Source organism: Pogoniulus pusillus, chromosome 17, assembly GCF_015220805.1.
Source record: "Pogoniulus pusillus isolate bPogPus1 chromosome 17, bPogPus1.pri, whole genome shotgun sequence".
Lineage (NCBI taxonomy): Eukaryota > Metazoa > Chordata > Aves > Piciformes > Lybiidae > Pogoniulus > Pogoniulus pusillus.
The window spans coordinates 5,782,521-5,808,894 of record NC_087280.1 but is presented as its reverse complement, the minus strand read 5'-3'; the positions used below and the strand labels follow the sequence as shown (position 1 = coordinate 5,808,894).

General features: G+C 39.0%; 1 protein-coding gene across 4 annotated transcripts in view; it reads left to right on the top strand.

Annotated features, from left to right (window-relative positions):
* Positions 1–26,374, top strand: part of TLN2 (talin 2) — a 164,418-nt gene that overhangs the window by 82,168 nt on the left and 55,876 nt on the right. For all 4 annotated transcript variants that reach the window (XM_064157421.1, XM_064157422.1, XM_064157423.1 and 1 more), the window contains 18 exons: positions 1,131–1,235; positions 2,311–2,466; positions 3,480–3,581; positions 5,956–6,032; positions 7,595–7,775; positions 8,475–8,588; positions 9,142–9,250; positions 9,918–10,126; positions 10,900–10,998; positions 13,659–13,826; positions 15,293–15,587; positions 17,115–17,281; positions 18,348–18,476; positions 20,024–20,137; positions 21,576–21,689; positions 23,012–23,146; positions 23,696–23,824; positions 24,435–24,537. In XM_064157421.1, the coding sequence (XP_064013491.1) occupies positions 1,131–1,235; positions 2,311–2,466; positions 3,480–3,581; positions 5,956–6,032; positions 7,595–7,775; positions 8,475–8,588; positions 9,142–9,250; positions 9,918–10,126; positions 10,900–10,998; positions 13,659–13,826; positions 15,293–15,587; positions 17,115–17,281; positions 18,348–18,476; positions 20,024–20,137; positions 21,576–21,689; positions 23,012–23,146; positions 23,696–23,824; positions 24,435–24,537 (2,506 nt within the window). The remainder of the gene's footprint in view (positions 1–1,130; positions 1,236–2,310; positions 2,467–3,479; positions 3,582–5,955; positions 6,033–7,594; positions 7,776–8,474; positions 8,589–9,141; positions 9,251–9,917; positions 10,127–10,899; positions 10,999–13,658; positions 13,827–15,292; positions 15,588–17,114; positions 17,282–18,347; positions 18,477–20,023; positions 20,138–21,575; positions 21,690–23,011; positions 23,147–23,695; positions 23,825–24,434; positions 24,538–26,374) is intronic.

The following is a 26,374-nucleotide window of genomic DNA, read 5'->3' as shown; positions in this document are numbered from 1 at the left end:
TCTGTTTTCCTGAGTTATAAAATTATTTAGCAGGTTCTTTTCGCCCAATATTCCATCTGCAGTGGCTACATCTGGGTTCCTTGCTCTTTTGGGATCCTGGTTGTGTTCTCTGTGCTAAACTAGACAGATAAGATCAATCTGTGCCCTTGGGATGCATGGGGAATTTTGGAGTTGAAATTGCTCCTTTCTGTGCTCTTCTTGGAACGTTGTCAAGATGGTAACTTAATTGGAGTAGGAGTGTTTCCCATGTTCTTGTTGCTCCCCCTGCTGCCATCAGTCGTCATGAAAGAGGTGGCCACCAACAGTTCAGAAGAACGTGATGGGAACATGGACTGTGAAAGACAGTCCCATAAACAGTGTTTGAATAGCAGGACCTTACAATAGGACTTCCAGCAAAACGGTGAGGGGTAGGAGAACAGATGCTGAATTGAAGTTTGAATACATAATATTGGTAGTTGTCATTGCTTAGAGGTAATCAAGTTTATTAATAAGTAAATTAACAAACAGAAATCGAATTATAAGACACACCTACATGAGTATGTCAGGGTGAAATGTTGAGAAAAATCATTGCTTCTTTCTCACTAGTAGAACTCTTCATGAAATTAAAAAAAAAGTATATAACATGACAACTGGCAGGAAAAAAAACATGGGAAAGACAGGAGATGAGAAATGGTCACTTAGAAGGCATGAGTCTCTTGTGAGTCAGCAGTTTTGGACACACAGCAGGAATAAATAATCTTTTCCTGGAAAAAATTATGAGTGTTTGGATATTTGTTCGACTTCAAAAAGCCAAATGAGGAGATCTTCATTGTATGATACCCAATGGAATCAAATAGCAGCAATACCTACAATTTAACACTATTGGAAGTGACTTAAATGTGCTTGATCTGACGCAGTGATAGAATGGATGAGGACCCAAGAGGAGTGTTCCATTTGCATGAATTGGTTGTTTTGCAGTGTGAGGAATTGTGGGATGGAGTCTTGCTAACATTTCTATCTAGTACTTTTTCAATACTGTACTTGCAATGATTACTGACTAAGCATCATTAAACAGATAAATCTACACCATTGTTTGTTTGTTTCCAGAAGGCATTGTTTGCACCCAAATGATACTGAACTCTCATTTACAGGAGCACAAAAACTGTGGTGAGATGACTGAAATAGAAGCCAAAGTGAAGTATGTGAAGCTCGCCCGATCTCTGCGGACCTACGGAGTGTCATTTTTTCTGGTTAAGGTCAGGTAGATTTTAGGTTGAAAATACTGTGTGGTTGCACCTCAGATTCTACACTGAGCAAAAAAAGAGATTCTTTCAGCTTCTGTCCAAAAGCAGATTTTAGAAAAAGGTGTAAATTAGTGTGTGGGCCAGAACTATAATTTCAGGTTAGATTCTTGTTTTGCTGCTACCACAGAGAAAATTGAGTCTGTTGTGATTCAGTATCTACAAACTGACATGTCTTCTTCTTTCTTTTGATTGCCAACAGTGTACTGTCCTCAGAAAAACATGCACAAAAAACTCATAATTTGTTCCTGTTTAGAAGTTTAATGATAATAGGAATTGCATGCTGAAAAATTGCATCTGAGGAATAACTTTATCAGCTGCAAGGATCTGAAGGGTGAAGTAATTTGGTAGCAGGGTACTGATGTGAAAATGAGACTGAAGCATTAGTGGCTGAGTATTCAGTACGACTCACACAGAATGGAGAGGAGGCTGAACTTAGGCAAACATCTTCATTTTTAGGTTCCCACATTTATTATAGAGTCTTTGTATGTACCTGATTATTGATATGTTGCCTTTCCTTAAACTACTTAGTCATCCACAAATTCTAGTGAAGCAGGTAGAAGGTGAAAATATAATCAAAGGAGTGCAGAGGTACACTTTGAAAGAATTACCTTGGTATCTTGTCTGCATTCAGTGGACGATGCCTTGTTAGGTACCCTTACTGGCAAAAAGAGTCCCAACTCTAACAGAGCTGTTGAGCTAAGCTGTGTATTAGAAGCAATACTAAAGTTATGGTGTGTAATATTCAGCCACTAAAATATTAAATATAAAAAGCATACATGGTTAGAACAATACACTGCTTCAGTAGGGAGTTGTTAACAGAGTAGTTGCCCTGTACGGCAGGAGGTAAAAATATACTTTTTTCCATTAATATCTTTTTAAAAGACTATCAAATTAACTACTGTTTTAAATTGTCTTGTAAACTGCATGCCAGCTGCTTCCTTTTGTCAGTGTATTCCATCATGCTTTTCCTTTCTTCTATGGGAAGCCCCCATTTGAATGAAAAAATGTCTTTCACATCTTGTTCTAGGAAAAAATGAAAGGCAAAAACAAACTGGTTCCTCGTTTGCTGGGTGTCACCAAAGACTCAGTGATGCGTGTGGATGAAAAGACCAAGGAAGTGTTGCAGGAATGGCCACTAACAACTGTGAAACGCTGGGCTGCATCACCTAAAAGCTTCACTCTGGTAATTTTTTGGTGTATATTTAGAGGAAGACAGATCTATGTGGCAAGGAGAATGGAATGTGACTGGAGTCGCCGTCCCTGGGGCAGTTAAAGGCAAGGTTGGACGTGGCACTTGGTGCCATGGTCTAGCCTTGAGCTCTGTGGTAAAGGGTTGGACTTGATGATCTGTGAGGTCTCTTCCAACCCTGATGATACTGTGATACTGTATGTGTTTTGTCCAAGTCACTTGTGTCTGAAAGTAGTGAACTGGCCCTTGATGGTGTCTAGGGTCAGTCTGTCTAGGGTCATTCTCTGTTGGGATGTTTCTAGACAGACCAATTCTTCAATGGTACTGTTTAAATGTTTTCCAAAAAAACACTGTTTAAGTCTGTTCTGTGCATAACCTCTAAAACAGTTAAGAGACTGTAATCCATATGCTGCTTGCCATGATGCACTTTGTGACCTGCAAGGTAGGAACTTAAAGCTGGAAGATTCATTAATACATTGGACAATTATGGATTTAAAGGACTATCCTGAAAGTGATGTTTTGTTAATTACATGGCTCACAAGAGACCACTGCAGCAGAAGTATTTTGGATGTGAAAAGATCGTTTACACTGGTAGGGCAAGAGGCAATGGCTAGAAAATTATATTCACTTTTATCATGTACACCTCATTTCCAATGGCACAGTGATTGTGCTTTAGAATAAAATCCCAAAGATCTCTCAATCCTTCAGAGACTGAGTCTGATAAAGGCGGACTAAATATCTCTTAGTGCTCTGGCATTTCAACTGATGAAACCTCCATGATTAAGCTGCAGTAAAAAGCATACTTTCCACCCTCACTGCACATATAGACTGGCTCACAATCTTGGAACAGTTTCATTTACTGTTGGACGTAATAAAATGTCTGTTCAAATGAATTTTAAATGTGAATTCTCTCGCTTATATTTGGTATGCTTTTTCATTTATTTACTGCCCGTTTTCAAAGAGATTTCATTTTTGTTTTTTCCCTCCTCTTGTCTTCCTTCCACCAGGATTTTGGTGAATATCAGGAAAGCTATTACTCAGTACAGACCACTGAAGGAGAACAGATCTCTCAGTTAATTGCAGGTTACATTGATATCATCCTAAAGAAGGTATAGTATTAAGATGACATGTAGTAAAAAATCACTATACAGCAGTACAAATGCTCCAATGTGTGCAAACTACAGTTCTCTTTCTCTCATGATGCCAGTATTATGTTTTTCTGATACTTATTGTTACCTTTGAGCTGTTTCTGTTTAATTTAAGTGAGGGCTTCTCAAAGGTGTCAAAGCTGCGAACTGTATCAGTAGTATAGGTCTATACAGCATACTGGGGCTTTGTTTCTTGATCTGGAAGGTAGACAGCTAACTGTGAGTGTCCAGAGCAGAATCAAAAGCTTCAGCTATAATTTTTCATCTGTGAACCAAAGTGGAAAATCAGGTGGTAAGAAATGGTCCCCTGGAAGAAGCATTTAAAACTACATTAAGGGCTGCACAACAGTTGTCCAGCAATTCTTTCTTGATTTCAAAATACTGTGATCAGAAAAGCAAAGATTTTCTCAGTTGTACAATGAGGAGGATAAAATCACTGTGAGGAGGCCAGACTGTCCTAAAACTTGGGTTTAAGGAGTGTGCCTTTCAGGAGAGAGGAGAGGCTGATTAACATCTCCAGCATTCAAATTATTCTGAAGTAAATAAGAGCAATAGTAAAAAATGGCAGTTGTGTTACTAAGCATGTAGCTGGATGGCCATACTTTAAGCACATTGTATAGCAAAGTGAGGTGTTTCCAGCAGCACTGGTTGCTCCTTGATAAATTCTTAGTTTATTAAGGTTTGACTGAACTACATCATTATTTGCTGTAATATATTTAATGGTAAAGGAAAGACTCTCAGAAAGCCAAGCAGCTTAGGAGAATTTATGGCCTTTGTTCCTGTGAACAATGTAGGATGTAGCATCAGGCATTATGAAATGAGAGGTTGAGGAGGATTGCCAAAATTCATCACAGCACAAGCCTTTTTCTCTGAGGCTGTTAGGCTCAAATTTAATAAACATTAAATAAACTGCAGGTTTTTAAAGATGAATTAAAACTCATTTCTAACCCTTAAGCTTCAAAAGTAGCATTGCTCTCTAATGCCAAATGAAAGCAGCCTTTCTGTCTTGATAGAATACAGATGTGCATTTTTCTAGTCCACTTCAGTCCTTTGATTTCTGTTTACAATCTGCTGACACAGCTAGTTTTAAAATGAATGAATTAGAAGCAGGTTAAGTAATAAACACCCATGATGCTAAGAGAAGCATGCAATTTCCAATTGTCAAGCCCAGGTTCTCTCTGTGATACATGCTTCAGAGTATGGCTTAGTGCTCTCAGTTACATAGTGCTAATTCTTGGTGCCTTCTGGAGCATTCTAACTCATCTGCTCTGGGTTAGTGGCTTGTTTTGTTTTGATTTGGTTGGTTGTTTATTTTAACATTTTTAGTGCAGCACTATTCCCCCCATCCCCTGTTCTCAGTGATAAATCATTAATTAGTTGAGAGAAAACTTTGAACTTGATGATGTTTTACCTTTTTAAAAACAATTCAGATTTTTTTTTTAATTCATGTTAATACAGAAGTAAGGCACAGTCTTGATTAAAAATAGGCAGCTCATGCATAAACTCAAACGATAATATTAAGAAATTCTTTGGCAAAAGTTGGGGTGGAAATTATATGTTTGGATGTGCATGCAGAGTTCCTGTGATTTATGTTTATATACTTAGACATAAGGAGGTGGAAAGCAGACAATATTGTGGTGCTGGGTCATAAGCAGCAATAGGCTATTTTTATAAAGCTCTACTTTTATGACTTATGGTAGTTCCCCGTTGTTTATAGTGGTTTAGCTTTTCCCTTTGTATATTTGCCTTCCTTGTACTGCTGTAAAAATCTGCCTCAAGAAGTCAGATGTGCAGACTTTCTACAACTTTAAAGGAACTATGGTAAACTTGGATACAGTATTCCATTTCTCATCTTTAGCAGTAGGTAGTATCATATAGTAACATTTTAGGATGCTCAATATGACTTGTAGCTGAATTCCAGTTATCTGAGTCAGTCTGATATTTCTGACTTAGAAGAGAGTGTGCAAAGTGGTAGTACATGTCCTGTCTGTGCTAGGATTTGCTGTTGTTGCACATCACTTGCTCCTTGGAACTTTGGTGTGTTTGGGGTTTTTAATATATTTGTGAGAAAGACAGTATCTCAGCACTTTCTTTATACCTTTGCTCAAAAAGCCACCAACAGGTTTTTTTCCTTTATATTCTTAATCTGTGAGGGCTTAAAACCTGGAATGTTCGCTGGCAAAGGGCACCCCTTCTGAAGGGGAGGTTATGTTGTCACACACTGCCAAAAAGCATAGTGTTCAGCACCAGACAAGACTGCAGATTTATTTGCAGGTAAACCATCGAGAGAAAGCAAGAACAATACACATTGTTTAACTTTTTTTTCCCATTCTAGAAACAAAGTAAAGATAGATTTGGGCTTGAAGGTGATGAGGAGTCAACCATGTTGGAAGAATCTGTTTCACCTAAGAAGTGAGTGTATATGACATGAGGAAATACTTTTTATTTAAGAGTGACACCTTTTAGCTGTGGCAGCTTTTTACAAATGATACAGTATAGTTCTTAGTATTAAAAGAACTGTTTCCTACAGGGTACTTCAATAGAAGGAAATATTGTGCCCAGGAAGGCTCCTAGCTTTGTCTGAGGGCCAAAGAGTCAATATATTCTTAAAATTACTGGTTAAGGCAACCAGCATTGTGTTTGTGGTAACATGACCCTTGCACAAAGGGACTCAGACTATGTTCAGTAAAATCCTGATATCAAGGGGAGGTAGTGATACAGACCTGAAAATCTCATATTAGATCTTTGAACGCATCTAGGATTTGATGAGGTTTTAGTTGCTTGTATCTGCTAGGTCCATGTTTTGTAGTAAAATTCGCTCCTGTCAGGTCAGTTTTACCCAGTGCTATGAACAGAACTGACTGGTTTCAGCAAGTCACTGTAGACAAACCCATCAGAAGTATGAGGTGGCTCAAGGTATGGTTTCAGTACTGGTAGATCAGTCAGTGGTTCTGGTGGGGAAGTCACTGAAGATAGCTAAAAGCAAAACTGTAGAGCTGGCCATACTCCTGAAAAGGAATATTAAGTCTTTCCCTCCACTGATGCAATAGAAATGGATTTGTGACATTATAAGCTGTAACGAGCAACTCAAGCCTCCTCTTGGAGGTCTGAAGGTTGGCAGTGTCAGCAGTGTGTATGTGAAAAGTCTGTCTGATTTATTGTGAAACATATGGTTTACGGGAGATAGACATGTTAGATATTTAATGTGGACTTGTGTGATATTTCAGCTTTTGACAGATCACACATGTTCAGATGAGCTTTCTTTTTGGCATTGCCCTTTCCAAATTGCTTCCAGAATGTACTGTTGGGAAAGTGCTGTGCAAAGAAGCCGAAAACTTACACCAGATGGGTACAAGGGTTTTCACAATAGAAATTATTTTTTTTTTCCCTAGCAGATTGTTGTTGTTAAAACAAGAATTTCTGTCAATGTTTCTAGCTGCTAAAGCCTGAACCATATTTAAATATGAGCAGTATATAAGGCAAAGTAGTTTGTGACCATGGATGACAGTAGATTTTATTATTCTTGGAAGTATCTTACCTCTCAGTCCATTGTCAGGTAAACTGCCAGATTATTGGCAAGCACTGTGTGCACATATTTGTATAAAGAGGGAAGGAAGAATGCCAAATTTTATCCCAAATTTAGGACTTGCAAGAGACACCTCCACAGGGTTTATACGTCTGTTGAGAAGCCTATGATAGAACTGAAACAAAGCAATTGTTATAAACCTTTTTCAGATTCTCTCTCTCATACATCTTTAAGGGACAAAACTGTTGTAGCACAGTTGCTGAAACTGCACATTGCCATCCTTGTTCATTAGTGCTGTTAGTATTTGATCTGCTAAAAGCCCCAGATTAGTTTATTTTCTAGCATGTTAGAAAATGGTTAGACAGGAAGAACAGCTGACAGAACACAGGAACTAATTCTCTTTGTGTTGGATTTGTCTCTCTTCTGTTTTGCTTTTGTGTTTTGTTAGGTCTACCATCTTGCAGCAGCAGTTCAACCGAACAGGAAAGGTGGAGCATGGCTCAGTGGCACTACCAGCTGTTATGCGTTCAGGGTCCAGTGGCCCAGAGACGTTCAACGTTGGCATCATGCCTTCTCCCCAGCAACAAGTCACAATTGGTCAGATGCACAGAGGACATATGCCACCCCTTGTGAGAACTCTCCTTGTTTTGTATTTGAAACTTCTTTTTCTTTCTGCCTTTGCAACTTGTTTGTGCTGCAAGTAGTCAGGAAAAGTACATTATGCATATTACTCAGCAAGAAGGAAGATAACAAGTGTTGACTGCCTGGCTGTCTTAGTGAGCATCTCTGAATGTTTAGGGTATCAGATTTCCTCACTTTCTTTAAAGCTGGCTCTTCCAGCCTTATCTTTACTTCTAAGAAATTAAACTGGTATTGAAGGTTTAGGAAAAACAAAGGCTCATAGACTGACAAAAAGTAAGCAAATTTAAAAGACTTACAGTGAAATTATCACTAGCCCACCAGTTGGACACTTTTTAGCAGTCTTAAAGCTGATGCTGACTTTTCTCATTAAATGTAAAAAAGCTATTAAAAGCCCAAAACAAGCTGTAGGGGATATAATCAATGCTCAAGATCATGACACACCACTAGAAGTGGAGCTGTGCAAGTACAGAGGACTATAAGATGGCACAGGCAGAATCAAGACTGTGTGAGAGGAATGTTAGGGAGATTTTCTTTCTGTTTTACACCAAGGCAAATCTAACTATCTGAAATGGTCTGGTATGTCTTCTGCATTGTTGTCACTCACTGTCTTGTCATGCCTATGTAACATCTGCCCGAAGTGCCATTTGGAATGTAGCACACAGCCATTGCCTCATTTTGCCTTTCAGACCTCAGCTCAGCAGGCCTTGATGGGGACTATTAATACCAGCATGCATGCTGTTCAGCAGGCACAGGCTGACCTCAATGAAGTTGATAACCTACCACCTCTGGGGCAGGACATGGTGAGTTGTTCTAATCCCTCGCAGACACTGGATCTTAATGCTTTGGGGTGTTTACAGATAATTTAGATCCAGTGACAGTGTCTAAAAGTGTGCTGTAACCGGTCTTCTGAGAAGAGATGTAGCAGGCTTTCTTGCATAATCATGTCTGTAATGCTATTTATCTCATGTGCATATGTACAATTAAATACAAAGATGGGCAGTGTTTATGGTGGGAGTGACTGCCTCCTGGATACTTTAAAAATAAGAACAAAATATGGTTCTGTCATTCCTGATCCAGGTCAGAGCAAGAGCATAGATTAAGAGGATATTGCTTTATGGGGAACTGTCAGTTGACTGTTTAGCTTTCATGGATGCACTGTTTATGGCACCTACCTTAAAAGGGCAGCTATTGAAATGTAATGGGCACTCTGTAGTGAAGGATTTGGCACTGAAAAATGCTTCCTTTCATATTCTAATTTAAAGGCTTTGTTGTTGTCCTCTGTTTCACTTTTAAAGTTTCTCTTACCAAACTTCACTGCAGTCATTAATTCTTGTTTTTGCTACTGCTCTTCAGGCATCAAGAGTATGGGTTCAGAACAAGGTTGATGAATCAAAACATGAAATACACTCTCAGGTTGATGCTATCACTGCAGGAACTGCCTCTGTTGTTAACCTTACAGCAGGTAAATTTTGAAGGGAAGGATTTCCTCCTAGTCTCCTAGTAATGTCTCAGTCTAATTCAAGTAACATAGGGACAGAGCATGGGGTAACTGGAGAAGAGGGTTTTTTTGGCAATACCCCAATAGCTAAGTGCATAGATGTGCAGAAGAAGCACATCGCTCCCAACACGATCCTCACTTAATCTCTTACCTTAAAGATACGACGACTGATGAGATAAAATTTTGTTTATTTAACAGCGTAGAACAAAGCGCTTTTGCAAGGTTGCTACAAAAAAGCATATTGATCTGAGAGTGGTTAGAGAGAGATTGTGTTTATTGACTGTTTTCTTCTGCAAATTAAATGTAGGAGGAGTGGTGAGTGGCTTAAAGGAGTCAATACTCAGTTACCTTGAGTTCTTACAGTGTTGAAAGATAGCTCAAATTGTGGGCTTAGCAAGTTGCATCAAATGAAGAGAAAGCCTATTAGAAGACAAATTCTTGTAGAAGAGATGTAGAAATTTGAGAAATGATAGTCTTTAATATATTGACTCTGACAATGAGATCACTTAGTAGGCATTGCTTGGCTATTTTGAAACTTCTCTCTTGTCTCTCAGCACCATAGTTTGTGGCAGCTACCTCTCCCTTTTAACCACAAAGCAATCTGATCATGAAAAAAACATTTGCTCTACAGGAGACCCAGTTGACACTGATTACACTGCTGTGGGATGTGCAATTACAACCATCTCTTCCAACCTCACCGAGATGTCTAAAGGTGTGAAACTCCTTGCTGCTCTCATGGATGATGAGGTTGGAAGTGGAGAAGACCTCCTGAAAGCTGCTCGAACATTGGCTGGTGCTGTCTCGGATTTACTCAAGGCTGTGCAACCTACTTCGGGAGAGGTGAGTAGATGGAAACTTCTCAGGTTCACTCTTTCAGGTGCACGGCTTTGACTTTTTTGCGACGTGCGCCTCAACAGTACTACATAATGTGCCCTGTGCAGGCAGTTCCTTTGACAACTGCATGTTCCTTCATCTGTCTCTGTATGCCTTCAAGTCTTGCACCCTGATATTAGAGTGTTCTGTGTTACAAGAGGAGGTTGATGGATTTGTGTAATAAATAGTTGATTTGTCTGGGTGCCCTGTTCTCTTTCAGAAACAAATTTCAGATAGTACTGTGATTTTGTTTAATAGGAGCTGGAAAGATAGTAATTTTTTTTCTTTGTCTGCTTTGACATACAAATCAAAAAGTTAGCCCCTCTGTTGTAGTTTTCTAGGAATGAGAGTAGTACTAATCAGTATAGACTTGATCAGTTTATTATGAGTTAGATTCTGCAACTAGTATGTCTTGGATCTCTTCAGGTATTTATTTTCTGAAGAACATGAACTCTCCTGGTATCTAAGATCAGTTGGTACTTTGACTGCCTCTCTTGAATTATACTTGGTGGTATTACAACAACATCTGTTCAACTTTTCCAAAATTCTTAATGCATTGGATGGGAGCACTGAAATATGGATGTGCAGTTGTGCATATGAAAATGTGAAGACTTTCCAAAGTATTTCTGTGGTGTAATGAGTTTTCTTTTTTTCCCATTCTATTGCTTGCACACTAATGCAGAAAATTCAAGTAAAGCTCATTTTCTCTGAATTAATTTATTTCACCATTATTTTTTCAGCCTCGACAGACAGTTTTGACTGCAGCTGGAAGCATTGGGCAAGCAAGTGGGGAGCTACTGAGACAAATTGGAGAGAATGAAACAGATGAAAGGTTCCAGGTAACAAGGGTGTTGCTTGTCACTGTCAGAGCTGTGCAGCTTACTAATGAGACAGCTACTGTGTAAAGCACAGTTAGGAAATGTTAGATTTGAAGTTTCTCAATTCTAACTGAGGTTAATCCATTATGAAATTGTTTTTAGTAATACAGTCACAGAGTGCTGGTTGCATGGGAGCCATTAGTTCATTCTGGGCATTGTATGGCTCTTTTCCTGCTCTATGGACACAGCTTTTTGTACTGATCTCCCCTTAGTTTTTAGGATCTATGGCTGGTGCTATTTGCATACTGGTCACACTGTTGCTTTTCAGATTGTACACATTGATCACTGGCTTCTTTTATGGTGACTTACAGTACCTCAGAGTTACACGGATAATAGCTTCTGTAGCTTTCCTGTAGGATGTGAAACTCGTTCCATTTTACAGATAAAAATTTGGCCCAGGAGTCCAGCTACGTGATGATCTGAGATACAGTGTGACCCATCAATCTCTGTATTCTTAGCATAACATCACACTGGACAGTGTTTGAGTCACAGTTTGCTTTTGCTTCACTAGCAGTGGTGTGCAAGTTATGCAGTACCAAGCCAGATACAGAAAATAAGGTACAGCAAATAACTGTGTTTTGAAAACTCTGCCTGTCTTCACTCAGTCACTGTGTCAGATGCAAGATTATAATGGAGTTTCCCAGGGGCACATGTGTAGTCTTAGTTGGTTGTCTTGAAGGCCCTAGGGATTTTGTGAGAAGCAATGCACATGCACACAAACAACTTCAATCCTTGTTCTTCCTTCTGTTTCACTGCCTTTGCAAGCCACTTGCTATACCAAGGATTTATGAAGAAGAATGGATTTTTGTTAATAAATAGCCAGCATTTCCAATTTTCACATTTGGTGTGTCCATGTATGCATGTAAACCAAAGTTTTACACAATTTTGTTCAACTGAGTAAAAGGAAATTCTTCTATTACAAACATAATTTCTTTAAGATTATTAGTATTATCAACTATCATAAAGGCCTGTGTGACTTAATAACAGTCTTAACTTGTAGCAGTTTAAACCCATTGTTCTTTAATGCCCTGTTAAAAACATACCTGACATTTTCACTTGCTGCCAAAACCAAATTTGCAGTGGAACCAAGAGGAAGTAATTTACAGCAACAGATACACCTCTGAAGCCTTGGTGATACTGTGATACTGTGAAGTGCACGGTATGAAGGGCCTGGAACACAAACCCTATGAGGAGAGGCTGAGGGAGCTGGGATTGTTTAGCCTGGAGAAGAGGAGGCTCAGGGGTGACCTCACTGCTGTCTACAACTACCTGAAGGGACATTGTAGCCAGGTGGGGGGGTGGCCTCTTCTCCCAGGCAACCAGCAATAGAACAAGGGGACACAGTCTCAAGTTGTGCCGGGCTAGGTCTAGGCTGCATGTTAGGAGGAAGTTGTTGACAGAGAGAGTGATTGGCATTGGAATGGGCTGTCTGGGGAGGGGGTGGAGGCACTGTCCCTGGAAGTCTTCAAGACTGGATAAGGCACTCAGTGCCATGGTCTAGTTGACTAGATAGGGCTGGGTGCTAGGTTGGACTGGATGATCTTGGAGATCTCTTCCAACCTGGTTGATTCTATGATTCTATGATGTCTGCTGGTGTAACTTGATGGCCATTTTAGACACTTGCTCCACTAGTAAATCTGTCTGCAAGCTCAGAGTTCTCATTTACATTCCTAATTGAATATTTATTACAGCCTTCTCTTTCTTGGCTAAAATTAAACACATAAACATTCTGCTAATTGCTATAGAGTGTTGGGAGAAGATGGATAAGCAAAAATGTGGTTTATCCTAAAAGCAAAATGAAAAGTAGTGTTCTTGATTTTCTGTGTTTCTTGATTCTGCTGTGAAGTTAGAATTATGCATAACCTCTTACAGGAAATCCAGACCATTTTAGCACTGCAGGCATTAGGAGGACTCTATTGCACTAAAAAATTGGAAGTGTACATAGCATTTTAAGAAAAGAAATAGGAAGAAGTTTTGTGAACATTTTCCACACAAGAATGAACCTGAGTGCATTCATAATTTGCAGCTTCAGAGTTATTTCTGCACAAGAGAAAGATGCTTTCTGTTTTGAGTTATGTTTTGGAGCAACAATTTATAGAGCTATATTTATATCATGGACATGGAAATTTTCTGGCTGGAAATGGCATTTTGAAAAATGATGTGACAGTTACAGTTAAGCACAGTTAAGTGCTTGAATTAAGCATTAACTCAAGTACTGTCTGTCCTCAGCAGTTTGCCCCTTGAGGTTGTCATCCTTATTTATTTACCACGTTGTCATCCTTAGTTATTTACCATGTTTAGTGTTGAACTTCAGATGTTTTGGTACTAATAGTGCAATTGCAGCCTGCACTATAGATTTATCTTGAAAACCCTGAGCTAGGTCGAAGTTTGACAGTCCACACTCCTTCAGTCTGATAACTTGATAACGTAACTAGTGAAACTGCTGCACTCGGAACAGAAAACTCAGGTTTTAATACTAGCAGTCATGTTTGCTGCTTTACACCATACAAGTTTGAGTTCTGGTACAAGCGACCTTCTTACCTTCAGGAGACTCTGTGTTGCTATATGCAAAGTATAAACCTTTTTGATTGTAAGACGGATTTTTTTCTGTGTTTTACCAGGATGTTCTGATGAGTCTGGCCAAAGCCGTTGCAAATGCTGCTGCCATGTTAGTGCTGAAGGCCAAGAATGTAGCACAGGTTGCTGAGGATACAGTCCTGCAGAACAGGGTCATTGCTGCTGCTACACAGTGTGCACTCTCTACATCCCAGCTTGTGGCTTGTGCAAAGGTAAGGCTAACAGTGTTCCTGAGGTGGGGAGACAGCATCTCAAGTGTTAAGATCTGTGCATTTCTAAGGGTCTTAGGCAATATGCTTTAGATTTATGCAAGTCCTTGATTAATGAAAGTGTCACCATAATATTCACAATCAGGACCCCAGAGGATCTGCAGAGTAATCTGCAGAGTAAGTTCCAATGAACCCATCTGATGAATATCAGTAAAACAAAAGTACTAATACATTAGTTTCAGAAGCACAGCTTGCCTGTGGGACTATGTAAGTTCTCTAATAAAGCCTAGAATTAGAAAGGGTTTATCTCATGTAAAGTTACATAAATCAAATTTGGTATTCTTGCCGAAAATAAAAGCAAGTTGATGGTCTGGTTTGAAATATGTTTGCGCTAATTTACAGAAGTCCAGTGATTTCAACAGAAATATTGCATTTGGCCAAGTACTGATTTTCAATCTAGTCAAATTACAAGGAAGCTGAGAATAGATGTCAAGTTCTGAAGTCTGCAGTTGGAGCTTCACATCTTCCATAGCCTTTATTTTAAATAAATAAAATACTCCTTTAATTAATATAATTAAGCAGTTCATCTTTCTTGCTTAGAGGCTGCTTTTGAAGTTTGTGCTGACATCTTTTGCAGGGAAATGGATATTCAACTGTTGCAAAACGTCCAGAAGGTTTATGTTAAAATTAATAGCCAGTATTAGGCTTTAGAGTTTCCTACTTTTTTATTTCTTGCTGCAAGGGTTTTTTGTAATACATATATGAATTTTCATTATTTGGACTTGATGTCGTTATTGCTTATGCATTTCTCCAATATGGCATAAGACACACAGTGGCATCCTGTTTTCCTTGTAGGAGATGCACAGTTGTCTCATTGCTAAATGCTGTTAGGATAGACCTCAACAGAAGGGGGGAGGGTTATTTCTAATCTACAAACTAAGGGGTTTATTACTTGTCTGGTGGCTTCAGAAGTGGAATCTTGTCTGGCACTCCTTTTATTTAAACACAGTGCTTGTGCCAGGCACTCCTTTTATTTCAGCACATGAAAGCCTGATCTATGAAGCCTTTTTAAGACCAATTCTAATTAGGAATCAATTTTGTATGGAATTCCAGGGCACAGAGGTCTACCAGTGGACATAGTTTCTCTGGAGGAGTTTGGCTGATACCTGCCTTCAAGGAAACTGTCTTGTATTTCCTTAATTCAGTAGCTGCTGAAGATGCATGTAACCAAGTAGGAGCCTGCACTCTCAGAATCTAAATTGAGATTAAATTCATGATATGCAGAGCCCAGATTCATAGTCTATATGTCTGAAGCTATGTGTTCAAATGCACAGTATTTGGGTTTTCTATCTGAGGAAAGTAGATAAGTCAAAGAACTGAAACTAATGTAGTACCTGCTTAACTGTTAGTAGTTAGGAAATGGTCAGATATGCCTTTTTCTGAATGCTTTGTATCCTCTCCCCATGCAGGTTGTGAGTCCCACCATTAGTTCTCCAGTGTGTCAGGAACAGCTGATTGAGGCAGGAAAACTGGTAGACCGCTCAGTGGAGAACTGTGTAAGGGCCTGCCAGGCTGCCACAGATGACACTGAGTTACTGAAGCAGGTCAGTGCAGCTGCCAGCATTGTCAGCCAAGCCCTGAATGACCTATTGCAGCATGTCCGTCAGTTTGCCAGCAGAGGAGAGCCTATTGGACGCTATGACCAGGCAACAGATACCATTATGTGTGTCACAGAGAATATTTTCAGTTCCATGGGAGATGCTGGTAAGTTCCTGCATTTTTTAATGTGGAATATTTGGACTGGAAGCTGAGTTACTTATTGTTGGAGAAATTTTAATTGTAAAATTGTACACTGGGAAGTCATTGAAAACAGCTGTAAAACTTCACTTTTCCTAGCCTAAAGTTTTTTTCCTGCCTCTGCCTGACCAGAGGAGCCTGGTGAGAAGACACTAAATTCTGAAATCCACAGGTCACCTTCAAACATGAGAAAAATGCTGATTTCATTTTCATTCCCATGGTTTTTGAAGAGCCTAAAAAGCATGTAGTACTGTTTGCAGTTCTGCAGCCCCCAGCATAAGAAGAACATCAAACTATTAGAGCAAGTGCAGAGGAGGGCCATGAAGATGATCCGAGGGCTGAAGCACCTCTCCTATTAGGACAGCCTACAAGAGCTGGGGCTTTTCAGCCTGGAGAAGAGAAGGCTTCAAGGAGACCTTATAGTAGCCTTCCAGTATCTGAATGGAGTATACAGGAGGGCTGGGGAGGGACTATTTACAAGGTCATGTAATGACAGAACAAGGATTAATGGGTTTAAACTGGAAGAGGGGAGATTAAAACTAGATATTAGGAGATAGTTCTTTACAGCGAGGGTGTTGAAACACTGGAACAGGTTGCCTACAGGTGTTGTGGATGCTCCCTCCCTGGAGGTGTTCAAGGCCAGGTTGGATGAAGCATTGAGCAACCTGTTCTAGTGGGAGGTGTCCCTGCCTCTGGTGGGGGGTTGGAACTGGATGGTGTTTGAGGTCCCTTTCAACCTAAACCATTCTGTGATTTAAAAGAATAAGGTCTTGGACCCAAACATGTATGGATTTGATGATATACAGGAAGCCAGAGGCTTCATGGGTTCAAGTCTGTTATGAAGGAGTTCAAGTGTGTATTTTAACAACCAAATTAATTGGCACTAGAAAGAGTATGTGTCCACTTCAGAAGCACCGCTGTTCCCTCTCTGCACGTCACCTCTTCAGCAGCATTGCTGTTTTGTCTTTGTACTTCACCATCACCAGAGCATGATTCCAGTATCTTCTGTGTACACCTTACTTTTGTCCAAAACCACCTAATTGATGCTGAGTCTCTTCTGACAGCTTTTAATTTAGTTCATAATAGATAAAAGATAATTGCCCAAAAAGAAGAATAGGTGAAAGATGGGTAGTTTTTATTAAAGGACTGAAACCCTCTCTGTAATTTGACGGCATAATTACTAATCTTTATAAGGCTAGGAGTTTCCTTAAACTGTATATTCAGAATTACTGTAGGCATTGATTTGAGGAGGTTGTCTTGCTATCTAGAATGCAAACGCCACATTATTTCTTCATCGCCTTTATAGCAGTTTCTTTCACTTGTGTTGTGATCAAGGTTCATAAACAAAATCTTCTAAATTATGAACTACTTGTATATGATTTTCAAGTCTAAAGAATACATCAGCAAATATAATGTGATTTTCAGCTTGTTGAGATGACTTTTGAAACTGAAATGCTGAGAGAAGGGAAGTGAAAATATGTTCGTATACCACAGGTGAAATGGTGCGGCAGGCCAGGGTACTGGCTCAAGCCACTTCTGATCTTGTCAATGCCATGAGGTCAGACGCTGAAGCAGAAATTGACATGGACAACTCTAAGAAGCTTCTGGCCGCTGCAAAGCTCCTGGCAGATTCTACTGCCCGCATGGTTGAAGCTGCAAAGGTACCAGAGAAATAAACTGTCAGCTTAAAATTGGTTGTACATGAAGCAATGGTATGTGGGACATTAGAGATAGGATCTGGCTGATAGTAGAAGGTGGTTTATACTTATCCTGTAGATGTTCTTCGTTTAGTGATTTACCTTAGATAGGTTCAGGAAAAAGTAGATCAAGTATTAGTTACCTGTGAGTTTTTTTTGTTTTAAAAATCAATCTTGCACTGCTTTGCTCTGTGCAGGGTGGTTGTGACTCAAGCCATCTAGGGCAATTGTCACCAGCCGTAACCACTGTGATGCAAAGCCTTTTGCCGGTCTACTGATTCAAATGGAACAATCAACCTGTAGCAATCTCTTACAAATGCCTCTTGCAAAAGCTGTTAATGATGTGACTGTGCCAGTGTCTTAGGAAGTTTCTTCTGCCTAGGGAATACTACTCATTTTGTTCCTCCCCCCCTATTTCTCTATTCTTACAAGAGAGGAAATCTCTAACTTTTCCTTTCCATGCTAGACACCTATTTAAATCCACTGAGGAGGAGTATATTCTTTCAATTGCTTCCCAGATCCTACATTTAAACGTTTTTCCAGATGAGGTGCAGCCTTTCTGCCAGGGCTCTAGAAGGCATATATACCAGGCTTCTAAGCATATCCTTGATTTCTCTCAGACCATTGTGTTAAGTCTCAAGGTTTGGACTGCAGTTACTGAAAGGCATATCGAATAGGGAATTTTAAAAGCTGGTTTTTGAAACCTATGTTTATCAAAGGAGATTATTGCAGGTCACAGTGGAAGCAGTTTACTGATGCTTTTTTCCCAAGTACCTGAAGCAGCCCATGAAGCAAATATTCAACTCTCTTCCTCAAAGTACCTGACACATATAGTAACAATCTCACACGAATAATAAACTCTCCACTTCAAAGACTTGTAACATTTTCATGTTCTTCTAACTTCAGTTAGAATAGTATAAGGAATATTAAGGCTGACGTAGAAAACACTATCTGGAACTAAAACCTTGATAGTAATCTACATTTTGTCCAGGAACTTTTACTGAGTTATTTGCTCTGAAATTTTGTGCAGGGAGCAGCAGCCAATCCAGAAAATGAGGATCAACAGCAGCGTCTGAGGGAAGCAGCAGAGGGACTGCGGGTTGCTACAAATGCTGCTGCTCAGAATGCCATCAAGAAGAAAATTGTCAACAGATTAGAGGTTGGAAACTAAATATTTGCTAAGTTTTCAGTTTATTCCATTTTCATAATTAATGTCTGTTGATAATTCAAAGCAGTAGAAATGCTTATTTCAGGAAGAGTGCTAAGCACAGAAATGAGAGCACTGTAAGCTCAGAGCCAGGGCACAGTGTTTGGGATTGGAGATGCTAATATATATATCATGCCATAGTCCTCAGAAAATGGAGCAATTTGTATCACAGCTATAATAAAATTAGGTAAGAATTTGATTTAGAAGGCTTTTAATAGCGGCTTAGTCATAACATTACACAGCTGAGGTTTCAAACAGCTGAGCTGAAACTACTTCATTACTGTATAATCCGTATAATCTATCATTTACACATGATATCATTTGATGGTGTTACTAGTATATCTGACAGAGTTATATGTGAATCTCCATACAAAGATGTATTGAATTGCAACACATCCAATTAAACTGGTAAGCTTTTCAGAGAATTCAGTGACCAAAAAGGAAACTGGAAAGACACAACATACCTGGTAGCACAGCCAAGGGAGGGGGAAGGCCATTTACTGTGCACTAACAATTAAATATCTCTGAACTTGGTCTTGTAGGCAAGTTTTGATCTTCCTATTTTCAACTAAAATGCAGAGAAGGCAGATTGGAAAAAGAAGCCTTTTGTAATTCTTAGTTTTCAAATGTAGTTTTACAATAGTCTGAATCAGGTGCAGTGAGATTAAAAACATGAGATCTAAGTAGGGAATCATGTTCCAGAAGTGCACTTAAATTACTGTATCTGGCTAGAACCGAAAATCAGGAGTGTTTGGGGAAATAAAGGCTAATGTGTCAGTTTTCCATCTGCATGTGAGAAAGCCTTATAGAAAGGACTTTGCTTTGTTGTTGTTATATGTACTGCTTTACAAAGGACCAAAATATGTGATGATGAAATGAAATACTTCTTGCTTGTCTATATTTAGTGGGTGAGTTGAAGTATTGTACAAACTACTTGAATACCTTGGATAAATTGTTGACTTTTTAATAGAGTGAGGTTGATAAAAGCACTCCTAGATGTTTGAAGGGTCTTCTCAGTGCATTTAGTCTAAGTAATATAAATATTTTGTACCTCTGCAGCATTTTCATGTCTTTTGCCAGAGAGCCGTCTCTGTAGAAACTGGCTCCCTTGAGTCTTTGGTCAGAGATGTTAATGTAGCAGTGAAAAGCACTGTAGGTACTTTTCCTATTTTCTATGGCCTTCTTTGTAAGGAACTAATCACGCCATTTCTGTTCTCTTTTGGCCATATTGCAATCTAAGCTATGGACAAGTAAGAGCTTTAGAATACTTGTAGTTCAACCTTTTTCTTTATTGGCAAGTTAGAGCTAGATAAGTGTTCAGATGATTTTCATCTTGAGGGAAGAGCAGTCTTGAATTCCCTTAAGGCAAATCAAATTAATCAAGAGATGTAATTCACTGGTCTGTTGAAGCTGTTACTGTCGAAGTTAACCTGTATTTCATCCTTCGAATTGCTCAAGACTTTTACCACCGATTTAACTCTGTTTCATTTTCTTCAAAGATTGCAGCTAAACAAGCTGCGGCTGCTGCTACTCAGACTATCGCAGCTTCTCAGAACGCAGCTGTTTCAAATAAGAACACAGCAGCCCACCAGCAACTTGTGCAGAGCTGTAAGGTAAATGTGTTGCACTGACAAATAACTGCTTTATGGGGAAGTAAGGATCACCTTCTATAATAACACTGTTGCACCTTCTGTAGTAATATTTCTGTAATAATACTGTTTTGTTTAAAACCCAGCCCCACTCGTGTTCATCTGTATGGATTCTGGAGAGCCCTCATTTACTATATTATCCATAGCTTCCCGGCATTACTGTGCAGAGAGCTGAGCTTTGACAAGCTGAGCTACTCTAAGTGCTTGACTGTTACAAATACACCTGCCAACACCCCACTAGAAAGGATTGACATGCTTATGTACCTCAGCATGTATCTTTTGAGTAACAAGCAATTTACCTGAAGCAAGTACATTAAGTAAAATTTGAGTGGGACTGTCTCTGCAGAGCTGTGCAGAGTGGCCCAGTGTCTCAGAAATTTGTACACTGATGAATAGCCTTGCCCATGCATTAAGCACACAAGTGTGCTCTTCAGAAGATGAGTTGTCTACGGTTGTCAAAACAGGCTGTTGAATGATGCATGCAGTGAAATGGGACTGAGGTCTGCTGTAATATGAAGGTAACCCTTTAATTTTCCACAACAAAAAATGGATTAGCAGTAGTCATTTATACTATAATGGAGTGAAATCCTGTTTTAATGTGTTACTTAAATAATTGGTCATGTAACTAACAGCACTGATCCTGCTGTTCTCTTGTTCAGCCTACAAGCAACTGGGGCCTTAAAAGTCACTGCAAAAAATAAGTTATGTGCCTTACTATAGGGCCAATGTGATTCCTAGCTTGATTTCAGAGCATGCCTGAAGTCAAGCACATGTTTATAGTTCAAAGCTAGAATTCAGAGTCTGATGTGGAACTGTTCTCCTTTGTATTTAAGCTACACTTGGCAGCTTAATTTCTGGTTCTGACTAATGTTGCCCTAGGGATTTTAAATAGATTACATTTAAACAAAAAAACCGAAAAAGACAATAGAATGCAAAAGGGTTTCCTTCTGGATGGAAGAGCAGTTATGTGGAGAACAAGAACAAAACCAATGAAGGTGGCATCATTAAAAGCTACATTAATGTTCAGCAATTATTTCCTGTCATGGTGGTAGTGCTAAGAGGTGTTGGAATTAAACAAGGTAGCTCAGGTACATGTCAAGAATATGTTATAGGCAGCCACTATTTCAGTATGCTTCTTTTTTAAAAGCAGGCTGATCCACTGTATTATTTGCAGTTCTTACTTGATCTTGATCATGACTATCTGTTAGATAGACAAGACCCAACACGTATTTGTTCACTTTTTTGGGGTGGAGGGCAGGAAATACGTTAATATTGCACCACTGAAGTAAGTCTCTGAGAATTCCTGTCATGCATTAATTCAGTTTGGTCAGATCATTTGTTTTAGTGTCTGAGGGTTTGGAGTCTTTATGCATTCAAAAGTTTTTCCCTTTCTTTATTGTAGAATGTTGCAGACCACATTCCTCAGCTGGTGCAGGGTGTAAGAGGAAGTCAAGCTCAGGCAGAAGACCTCAGTGCCCAGCTTGCTCTAATAAATTCCAGCCAGAACTTCCTTCAGGTGAAGTGAATGAATTGTTCTATTTGATTCCATTAGAGCAAAAAGCAACTTGTGTGATTTTATTTGTGATAAATAAGCAGTAAACTGTTAAGAACTATGTGAAGAAGTTCCTCACTGACTGTGAGCCATAGGTAAAGGAAAATTTAGTTCCTCAGCTCAGGTGGCTGAATTATTTTGAATCTGTATTCTTGACAAAATCAAGGATAAAAGTAATAAGAAAACAGAAGTGTATGGAGGCGTAACATGAATTTTTGTAGCACTTGCTTTCTAGGTAAGAGTTCCAAGATTAAGAGAATTCAGCATCTTTCTAAGCAGAGGTCTGAATATGTGAGATGCTGTTGTATCCTTTCTTAGTGAAGGTAAAGTTAGTGTTGCAGCAACAAGCTCCAAAGTTCTTCATGAAAGGAAGTAGTACTATGATTTTTAGATAATAACCTGCATCTTGGTTGAGATTTTCAGCAAAATACAAAATTTGACACTGTGCTTCTTCAAAAACGTCTTTAAAAAGTAAAACATTGAGCACTGATAACAAATCTATTTAGTTTATTGTTGACATGACAAGAAACAAACAGAAGAAAACAATTGCCTGTGTAATGACATGATAATTTGTCAGCACCAGTTAGTCCTGCCTTAAATGTAGAGTAGGAATGAACTCTTTCATTGGTTGCTGTTAGCAGTGGTTTTATGGTCCCATATAGCCAGAGATGTTGTGAACCACACTCTTGATCTGTTCGAGTGTTTTGCCATATTATTCTCTCTGGGGTCATTAAGATCATCCAACTTTTCTCTGGCTGGCTTTGTGTAATATGGTGATGGTGAGAATCAGCAAAGCATTTTAATTGTATTAACAGCAGACCCTTTGAAAGAGTGTCTGCTTGGATTACAGTTTTCAATTTCTAGAATTTTGGCAGGCTTTAATACATAGAAACATTGAGACAAATTTGCTCTGTGCCACATGGACCTGCTTGTACTACATGAATGCTGAATGACAATACTGATATGTCAGTATTTTTAAGTAGTACACAAAGGCCTCAGGATGACACGGGTACCAGTGAAGTAGTTGTACTAGTGAAGCACAAACGAGTCCTGCTGCAGACACTGCAATGTGGAAGTATGACAGGGTGCAGTATACATATGAAAGGCTGGAAACTAAAAGTGTGTGTTTAAGGAGCAGAGGAGTCCGTGAAATCGTAATTACAGAAAATCTAGAAATGAGTGGGTGAATGGAGGTAGCAGTTTGCTTATTGAATCCTAAACCTTCTTTAAAGAAATGACCTATGAGCTAGTAAAACCAGTTGTGTTTACTGCTCTTCTTTGAACAGCCTGGAAGTAAAATGGTGGCATCTGCCAAAGCTGCAGTCCCCACTGTGACTGATCAAGCAGCAGCAATGCAGCTAAGCCAGTGTGCAAAGAATCTAGCTACCAGCTTAGCTGAGCTACGAACGGCCTCCCAGAAGGTAGGTAAACACTAGTTTTAATCAGCTACAGCAAGATGGCTTGGGTGACTGAGCTACTGTTATTTCTGAAGGAGAGCAGGGAAAGGGGAGCCAATGTCATGCACTCTGACAAGTCAAAGAGAAACCAGATATGGCACTTCTATGGTCAGTGGTGTGATTCTGAACTGGAACTGTCGTCTCTAAAGTTGAGGAAAGCAGAGCTTATCTGTGTTTCATGCACAGATTCTTAAACTTAAGAGAAAAAAAAAAAATCAGTGGAAAGCCCACTTGTGTGTATGTGAGTTACTTTCCAAGTACCTGGATTGCCTGGTGTGAAGGTGTGTGTACACAAGTGCCTCTCATTCCCTTAGTGGCTCTTAACAGTGTGTTATTGTATTTACAAGCTAAGAATATGTTGCAGGGGCTTGGAATCCATGATGTGTAATGCTTCAAATGCCCACAATAGCTCCTAAAGCCACAGGACTTAGTGGGAGGTTATATGTGAAGCGTTCACTCTTTCTGATAGTGACCCACAGCTGCTAACAGTGATATTGATCTGATTTCTCATAGGCTCATGAAGCATGTGGCCCAATGGAAATTGATTCTGCTTTGAATACAGTCCAGACACTCAAAAGTGAACTGCAAGATGCGAAAATGGCAGCTGTGGATGGACAGCTAAAACCTCTCCCAGGAGAAACTGTAATTGTGGAAGGATGTTCTTGATTTAAAACCACACAAAGCCTGCTGTTAAAAATTTTAGAGACAAAACAAGTCAGGAGGCTTGGGATAGTGATGACATGGACAGGGTTTTGATAAGATAACAGTTCCCATTAAAAGGGATATGTTCTGCTGTGCTAGAAGCATGTTCTGTAGCAGAATTACTTGTAGGAGTGTAAGGCTTTCTCCTCTATTGTACAACCTACAATTTGTAGCTGCAATGTTTTGATGTTTTCTTTAAAAAAAAATCAATAGTGACAAAGATTAAAAACTCAATATTCTAAGAATGCTAGTCCTGGTAGACTCACAAAACCTAATGTTTTATTTAGCAAAGCTCCCTTCTCATCAGATGAATGTATTTATTTCAATTTCTAATTATAACTTATTAATCGTTAATCTAACCTAATTTATTTATTTATTTCAGAGCAGATATGCTAGTCAGGTTTCAAAGAAACTGTACATGTGCTTGGTAGCTGAGATAAAAGACTGGTTTTTGTGCAATGAGGAATTTTTTAGTACTATCTAAAAAAAAACCCAAGTGTGTTTTAGCTGAGCTTAAACAAAGAATTATGTGCTTTGCAATTTTTCACAGCTTGAGAAGTGCACTCAGGACCTGGGAAGTACATCCAAAGCAGTTGGTTCATCAATGGCCCAGCTGTTAACTTGTGCTGCACAAGGCAACGAGCACTACACAGGTAGTATTTTATTCCAAATGTCCCAGTGAGACTTCTGCTTTCCATAAAATACTTGATAGAAGATTTTCTTATTGCAGCTACTTAAGTCAAGGAAAATTACTTGTTTTAAATGCTGATAGTAAATTGTGGCAACTTACTGGGAATTGCTAGTGTGAGTAATGTGCTTCATGGAAGAAATCTGCTGTGTTTATGTAATCAGAACAGATTGAGGCATCTGTTGTTTATGTACATGTATGGCACTGAAACTCTGAAGGACAGAACTCAAATGTAATGCAATTGAAAGGTCAATGCCACTGGAAATACTGCTATGTCCTTTCAGAAGATTGAAAGGGTCGCTGGATTCTGGGTTTATTTTGAGGTGTAGGATGCAAGTAGTTACAGCAATTGGCACTCCATTGGATTTAATTGCATCAGAACTGCTGAACTTAAAGATTCCTTCACTTGAAGTGGATGTAGTTGCAGTAAGATGGCTTTCAGTTCTGTCACATAGTTGGACAGAAGTTAGCAGTGGGTATCTGGTGAAGGAATACTGATACTTGAAGCTGATACTGAATAATGTAGCCTGGTAGCTGTATTGAATATCCAATTAGAAGAGCTGTTTCATTGGGAAGCTCTACAAAGTTCCTTTTCAAAGCTCATGAACCTATTTTCTATCTTACACTCTGGTTATGCAGAAACTATTGAATGCTCAAGGAAGCACTGAGTGTTTGTATTATGACACTCTGCTGTTACTCTGTCATAAAAATTCTTCACAGCCTATATTCACTATTTAATAATTCTCTCTTGTCTGAAACTGCCACAATAAATTTCTTCTCACTTTGTACTGAAAGTCATTGTAAAGGATGAAAGCAGCATCAAACTCAGTGAAACCAATCAGACCTTATGATTTTGTGAAGCTGTGATAAATCTTTAGTTGAACTTAAAAAATGCTTACTGATGCTCTAAATAAAGCAAAACATGTGGGTATTTTTCCTGGTGGTTTTTTTTTCTTACAGTAAGAATCCAGGAAAATCTCTGTGATTAGTCAAACAGGTCGTAAGTGCAGTGTAGGCAATACTCTATCTCTTTCTTGCTGGCTTTATTTTGACATATCACTTGCTTTTCATTATCTTCTCAAGGTTCTGTGTTAGAAACTGTTCAGCTGATCAGAAGAGAAAACATTAAAATTCACTGGTGTTAAAATGCCAACACAGCTACTTTGTGTGTTTTATTTGTAATGTCCTAGCTCTCTAACAGTTCCAGTAGGGATATTAGAGCATTCCAATTATATTCAATGCCTAAATATGGATAACCAAGAGGTCTTGTACAGCAAACATGAACTTTTTCTGTAGGTTTCTTTCAGTAAGAACATCATGATTCTAACTTTTTCAGTCAATATACCACCCACGTGAATTGCATGTGTTGTTGACTAGACTATGTGCTAATTAAGGTCTCAGAAAACTATGTTGTTTTTTGTTAAAGGCTGAATTAAATTTCAGATAGAGAAGAATGAGGCCATTATTCATAATTGTACACCTTAGTGCTAGAGCTGAATAATAATAATATTAATATGTGTAATATATACAGATATAATATGTGTAGTATATAAGATGTGTAATATAACAGAAACTAATTTAATGAATAATGTCTCTTACTCTGTAAAAAAATCCAGAGTTGCATTTTCAGAAGCAGCAGAGCTGCTGCTGTGACTCTCAAGTCATGTACACTTGTTTTTCAGACAATCACTTTCCTCCATAGCTTGAAGCACAGCCACTGTTCAGAGCTGTGCCAGGAATGTGGTCTTTGAGGTATAGCATTTGCTTCAGGTTTTACTGCAGTCATTTCCGTAGGCAAATGA